The 7,447-nt window shown below is 28.4% G+C and overlaps 1 protein-coding gene across 1 annotated transcript; it reads left to right on the top strand.

Moving 5' to 3' along the window:
• Positions 1 to 2,234: 2,234 nt before the first annotated feature.
• On the top strand, positions 2,235 to 6,903 carry LOC105626777 (protein yellow). The gene is made up of 5 exons (XM_012208073.1): positions 2,235 to 2,678; positions 3,351 to 3,453; positions 4,470 to 4,558; positions 5,544 to 5,836; positions 6,660 to 6,903. Exons 1-5 carry the CDS (start codon positions 2,235 to 2,237, stop codon positions 6,901 to 6,903), a joined length of 1,173 nt encoding a protein of 390 aa, XP_012063463.1.
• The last annotated feature ends 544 nt before the right edge of the window (positions 6,904 to 7,447 follow it).

Genomic DNA, 7,447 nt, shown 5'->3' with positions numbered 1-7,447 from the left:
ATATATATATATATATATATATATATATATATATAAATACTAAATATTAAATATATAAATAAATACTATATAAACTATATAGTATTTTAAGAGAATTCTATATTATCTATAGAACTGCGAATATCTTGCAATATTGCAATTTTGAGAAACCTTTTTAGCATATTGCGGAAGAATTCGTACCTCGGATATTAGATATTCTGAGAGATTATAAATCTATTCTCATGAAATATATACGGTAGTTTGAGTCTTAAGTATTTGAGATATACGAAAGACTTAAGAGTACAAAGAATAGGCAAGGCAGGTATGCATGCTCAAGAGCTCTCTGTTAACAGAGAGAAAGTGATTTATTGGCAAGATATGAAGCTTGATCCGGAATCAGTATACGCTGTATACAGAAACTTGCGAAACTCACTAAAAAAAAAAGTGAAAAAACATATTGCGGTTTGTAAAAAGATGAATTTCGTATATAATCTCGATTTTTAAAAAAATATATGAAATGCTTGCCACGGAGAGAAGAGAAATTCCTAGTGAAATGCATTCTCCAATCGATTTTACGATTTGATCATTTCTATATGTTATCACCAAAAAGTTTCAAAAATTTCGCTTGTAAATTCAAGCCACTTTAAATATGCACGTTCTCGTCGCGAAGAGAACGACATAAATAAATCAGGGTGAAAAAATTACGAACAATGGTCACAATCAAGATCATGCCTTTTGCTCCCTTGTCGCAGATATACATATATCCGAAACGTAAATTATATCTGTTATAATGGGCGCGGCTTTAGTTCCGGGCACTTTCGATCGAGACCAACCAAGGACATCTACATAACTGTTATAATTCCATAGCATGATCAAGTGCAGTTTTGTACACCATTTTTTTTAATGTTTCGTAATATCACACAGAGACTTACTAGTGGTAAAGCCGATCATCGATACTTTATATCGCATGTTCCGTCACAAGCGAGTGAAGCTCCTTCGTGTATGCACTATGTTAGAAGTGTACAGCTCTTTTTTAGTGAAATGTGAAAAATTCTAAACTTCTTATCTGTCAACATGTTTAACATTTTAATTTTTAGCACGTAGCAAATTATAATTAGAACCAATATATCTTTGGAGTTAAAAGTAACACGTGAAATTATGTCTTATAATCATGAAGCTATTATCGGATCCGATGAAATCTTTATAAAGCTTATCGCATCGAATTTACGAAAAATTTTCAAATTTCTATGGTATCAATGAAAGCATTAACTTTTGATTTACGGAAATTAGGGAAATATGAGAGGATGTGTCGAGGAGCAAGTCAATCACAAACCACTTTCTTCACTGCCTTGTAAGAAGAGATTTGCACGAACTGGCGATTTGCTTCAAACTCCGAAGTCCTGGAATGGGAAGTCTTAATCGGTGTAGGCGTTGCTCCTCGATAGACTATATGATTGTGCGTACGAGTAAAAGTATACGTCTCACGTTACACAATGCATTCAAGTTGTGTTGTCCTGTCTCTTAAGGACCCAACAAGTTCTAACAAGTCGATGTTAGAAAATTAGTTCAGTCGGTATTCGGTCGGTAGAACTTGTGGTATACACCCGTGCATATTTCCCGAGACAGTTAATGCTGGTACCGCGTCGTGGCTGTATCTGATCCGATTATATTGTCACTTCATCTCTCGTGCATGAAGCAGTGCGGTTGAAGCTTCTATTTCTATTCTACCGTATTTTAGCTTTTAGCCTTGCAACATGAGGTGAGTAACGAAAACAGTAAACAAAATAATTTAATTCTGTATACAGGCAGAATGATCAAAGTCTTGTGTTTATTTTCATATTATACTTATTCTTACAAATAAATTTAGCACGCCGAAACTTTGTACCTCTTGCTTGTTAAAAGAATTTCAAAGGACAATTTGATAATATCAATTTTCAGAAAAAAGATATTGAATTATAACTAACGTCTGTTTCTACCAATGACTAATTTCGGTTTAATCTCGGTTCAACTACACTAACACTTCATCTTTTTTAATTCTATTAATTAAAAAAAGATAAAAAATTAATTGAACTGAGATTAAAATTAATCTATATATTGATAGAAACGGGAATAAGGCATATATCTTTTTGTGCAATGTTTTGATGTAACTATTTTAAAAATAACTGTTCATTTAAATTAATTAAGTGTGTTTCGGTTTCTTAATTTTTTTCAGGCACACGACCTTCGTGACGATCCTGTCGCTATTGTATGTCAGAATGAGGGCAGGAACACTAGAAACTATGGCACAATGGTCGTTGCTAGAGTTTGCACTACCGAACGATTTTCAATATCAACCGGAAAATATAGTAATGACCGGTATCGAGATAACCTGGAACAAAATTTTCGTTAGCACACCTAGATTACGTTCTGGTGTGCCGGCCACCCTGAGCTTCTTTCCTAGGAACGTACCATTGGGTAGCAATCCGAAACTTCAAGCATATCCCTCGTGGGACTGGCATGGTGCCGGAAGAGGAGAAATCAATTGTACTAGGTTGATCTCGGTATATCGTACCAGACTGGACAGATGTGACCGACTATGGGTCGTTGACGCCGGTGTTATGACATCAATTGATGATTTCATGCCTGTCTGCCCGCCGAAGGTTGTGGTCTTCGACTTAAAAACTGATCAAGTGATTCGTCACGTCACTTTTCCGCGTGAGGTGAGCAAAGCGACATGCTTTTGCGATAAAATAAATAGAATGGATAGCATCAGTGAAGGATCCAGCTCGTAAGTGATCCGCATCGAAAATCAAATAAATAGAAATGTAAAATTAATTTTGAAAAAAATATATCTACGGACGTAAACGAAAGGATTTATAACATTATATAATTATTTTATATAATTTTTATTTATATAATTAACATTCATAAAACTATAAAATATTAAGTTTATCTCTTAAAAAAAAATATTTTTTTTAATGAAAACGTTATTTATTCTATTTTGATATTAAAATGTTCCACTAATACATTGTTTTTGCCTTATATGTAAAAATGTATTAATTAAACATATATATTATAAATTAAACATATATTAATAAAAATGAAAAGAGAATGTTAAATGAAGAAATCGTTTATAAGTGATCTCTCAGTAGAATCGATTTAATTTACAATATTTTAATTTACAACTATAGAATAATCAAAAACCGGTTTTGTATGCAATTTTATGTCATTATGTAGCAAGATAGAATTTATGTGATGATAAAAATAAGCATCACAGAAACAATGATCATTCACTGATGCCTAGCCTGACAAACAAATCGTATTTAAGACATTTTTGCATAGGATTACATAAAAGTAATTGTTCTAAGCAAGCATTGTTATATTTTTCTTAGGTGTTAAGACCAGATTCTTTGCTGACTAATGTTGTTGTCGACGAAGTCTCGGCGAAAACCTGTGATGACGTATTTCTCTACATGACTGACACTCTCGGTCCAGGTATATTTCAATTTCTAATTGAGTTATTAATTAAAAATACTTTAAGATTATTTTGTGATATATTTTAAATTTAATAATAGTTTTTATTGATTCTCTTAAGAAAAACTGCAAATTTATTATGTAACTTCACAGCTGACAGCTTGTTTTATAAAAAGAAAGTACATGATTTCGTTAACAATTATTTGTTCGGCGTCGATTTCAAAATGGAAAATTGAAAAGAATATTTTGCTGTATTATTTCTAAAAAACAAGGAATGCTGCATAAGAAGTATAAAAAGTTATATGTGTATAGTGAAAATGTCATAAAATTATGGCAATGTCAGAATTGATTTGCTAAATTTCGATTTGGCGATTTTGATGTTAAAGATGCACCACGCTCGGGAAGTCCAATTGAAGTTGATGACGATAAAATAAGGTATTGATCGAATCTAATCGGTGTTTAATGACACAAAAAGATTGATGAAAATCTTAAGACGAAATCGAGAGTTGAAAAAATCATTTAAAACAATTTGAATACGTTAGTAATCGCAAAAAATGTAATTACTTTTTAACCAACCTAATATTTTACTTTGAATTTTATTATCAACGTATAGTTCAAGAGAGTGGGCGAGTTCAAGCTGACAAAGTGACTAGGCATGCTTGCCAAGCGAATGAGCATGATTGGTTCTTATCAATTCTGTTATTACCTGTGGATCTAACCAATCATGTTTAATTGCTCGGGCGAGCACATCTAGCTTTATCGATTTATAAACGCGCCCAATAAGTTAGAAAAGTTAAATTCTTTTAAGTTCAAAAATGAAAAAATATATTATTTAAATAGATCCGAAGAATGAGTGATATGTTTAAAATTTAATTCCTTAAAGTTATTATATATTTTTTAGAATTATTAAAATCGTTAATAAATTTTAACGTAAAAGATTGAAATTCTTTGTTCATTGTGTTATGTAAAAGATTACATATAAAATTTTTTTTAGAAGTTCTTAAAGAGAATTTATAAAAATTTTAATATTTTTTCAGGAATTCTTATCTTCGATGGTGCTACAGATAGAAGTTGGCGAGTGGTTCATTCATCCATGTTTCCTAATCCTGATCAAGCAATATATACAGTAAGTACAAGAGTTTTTTTATATTCTAAAATGTAGAAATATAAATTAATTAAAAATACAGATAATGTCGCAACATCAGACTAAAAGAATAATGATTGAATTATTATAAATAAATTATATCTTTTTTATTTTGTTTATTTAATTAGATCATTTAATATACAAATTGTATATTCTCAATTTTAATAAAGTTAATAATTGTTTTATATCTTTTATTTTTAAAATATATTATATATCAATTTTATATAATTCTACATTATATCTAGGTACATTTTATCTATATACAAATATTTTTATAATTTTTATTATATACGTATGTATTTTTTAATTATTTTATTGAACTGATTTCAACATTATATTTACTCGCCTGTAAATAATATATAAAGTAAATTGAAAATAATATTACAAACGTATTTTCTTTATTCAATTATTATTCCGTTAATCCATTGTCTGTTTTTTTATTTTTATAAATAAGCTTTTAATGTTTGCATTTTTTTCTTTTGTGAGAGATAAGATTAATTTTTAATTAATTTTAAATGTGTAATAAAGCCTAAATGCTGTTGTTGTAATTTATAATTGATTTCCTTTTTTAACAAATATTAGAGAATAATAAAATTTGTGTATAGCTTAAATTTTGATTATATTTAATATTGCAGAAAGTTTTTATATATATTGTATATTTTAATGTATCCAGAAAAAGGTTTCTTTGATTTAAAAAATGCTTCTTCACTATACGGTTAATAAATAATTTCTTTGATTTAAAAATTATTTTTTTAAAACAAATAAAAAAATTTATTATTTAAACAAAGAAAAAAATTCTTTTTAACCGCATAGCAAAGAAACACTTTTTTTAATCGAAGAAACCTTTCTCTGAGTGTAATACATAATATGCACACGGAAAAAACCATCATTTGCATATAATATATTTTATTATAGAATTTCTCCAATTAAACATATCTTGTTTAACATTAACTGGGTATTTCTCTAGATCGGAAGTGATACTTTCGAGTTCTTAGACGGCGTAGTGGGACTAACATTTTCACCAAAACTCGGAATCGTCTACTATCAACCTCTGGCAACTGATCGTATCTTCAGCGTGCCTACTTCGGCTCTCCAAGCCGGTCCGCTACCTTTCGGTGAACAGTTACCTGTGACCTTGGTCGGTAGAAAGTCGAGTCAAGGTCTGGCACTGGCCGTGGATCCTCGAGATGATACAATCATTTTCTCTCCCTTTACCGAGACCGCGATCGCGTCATGGCAACCGCAAACGAATCAGCAGAGGTATCAAATTTTGTACGAAATATATATAAAAATAATTTATAAGTATTATGTTATTTTAATGTGAATTTGTTAATAATTATGCAATGTTATGTTACTCTAACATAATTGAACTTAAAAGATTAATAGTTATCAAAAATATTTTTCTTATATTCTGATTTATACATTACACTAATATTGATGTATTAGCATAAAAATAATGTTATATAACAAATTTATAATCGGAAAAACAACAAGGTGTACATAAGAATCCCGAAGCAGTTGCATACTATACACGCAAACCGGTTCCACTTTAAGTAAATGGTCATAGCACCGTTGGTTGCGACTTGTAAGTTGAATGAATGCCTTGTACACATCGTTTCTTATATAAATTTATTATAGAATAATGTTGATTTATTAGCAATTTCCGTAAGGAAAATGAATTTGCTATAGTATTAACCATTTTTAATCGCTCATCTTTCCTTTTTATTATTTTTATTAAAAAAGAGAAAGATTCTTAAAACATTTAACATTTTTTATTCTCATGCTTTGTATTTGTTTTTCGATAATATCTTAATTTGTAACAAATATACCTATTGCTATTGTTATCAGACATTCTCCATATTTATTGTATAATTGATCGTTGATAGTTTTTAATATTCTTCTCTCTGACAGATTTGTCAAACATTAAAGTTAATTAGGAGATAATAAATTATATTATCATTACAGAGAATTGATAATAATAATATAATATATCAGAATTATAATTATAAGTTTATAATATTTATTATAATTATAATTATAATAGAGTAATTTTTTTCTATCTTTTACATATCTCTTTTTTCAGAATCCTCGCTTATAGTCCAGAAAAATTACAATTTACTGCTGACATTTTATGGGCAAAATATGATAATGGTAATATCTGGATAATGTCGTCAAGATTCCACAAGTTCTTCCTGAGACAAATTGATAATCGTCAGATTAACATCCGCATCATGAGACTCAAAGCGGATAATCAAGTGCTGATTCCCGCTCTTTTTAATCAGATTGGTCCATATTTACAATTCTATAATAATACGCTAGGATTCTAAAAAAAAAAACAGAAGTGTTCAGATTGAAAGAATTATGACAGCAGGCAATATTCAAGTGATGTTTATAGAAAATATATTTTTGAGAATATTTATAAGAATGTAACAGAAAAAAATATTTAAAAAGATAATACACTATATATATATGTGTATATACGGTATATTTATACACAAAATTTGTATATTTATTTATTAAATTTTTCACTTTTCATTAAAACGTTTTGAATTTAAGAAACCAATATAAAAAAAATTTTAATATTATCAATTATTGCAATAATATTAATTTAATACAATTATTAAAATCATAAACATTTCAAGTCATTTTAATTTATTAATTGTAGAAAATGATCCTTTAAAACATTTTATATCCTTTAGTAGAAAAATAGAAAATAAAAGATTATTTTATCAAACTTGTTCTTTTCTTTTAGGAATATACATACACACACACATATATATATATATATATATATATATATATATATATATATATATATACTATATATAATATATTAGTNTATTATTATACTATATTACTTACTAATATATA

The sequence above is a fragment of the Atta cephalotes genome, assembly GCF_000143395.1.
Source record: "Atta cephalotes unplaced genomic scaffold scaffold00006, whole genome shotgun sequence".
NCBI classification, from domain to species: domain Eukaryota; kingdom Metazoa; phylum Arthropoda; class Insecta; order Hymenoptera; family Formicidae; genus Atta; species Atta cephalotes.
The sequence above is the reverse complement of the archived record's forward strand: the minus strand, read 5'-3'. Positions and strand labels throughout refer to the sequence as shown.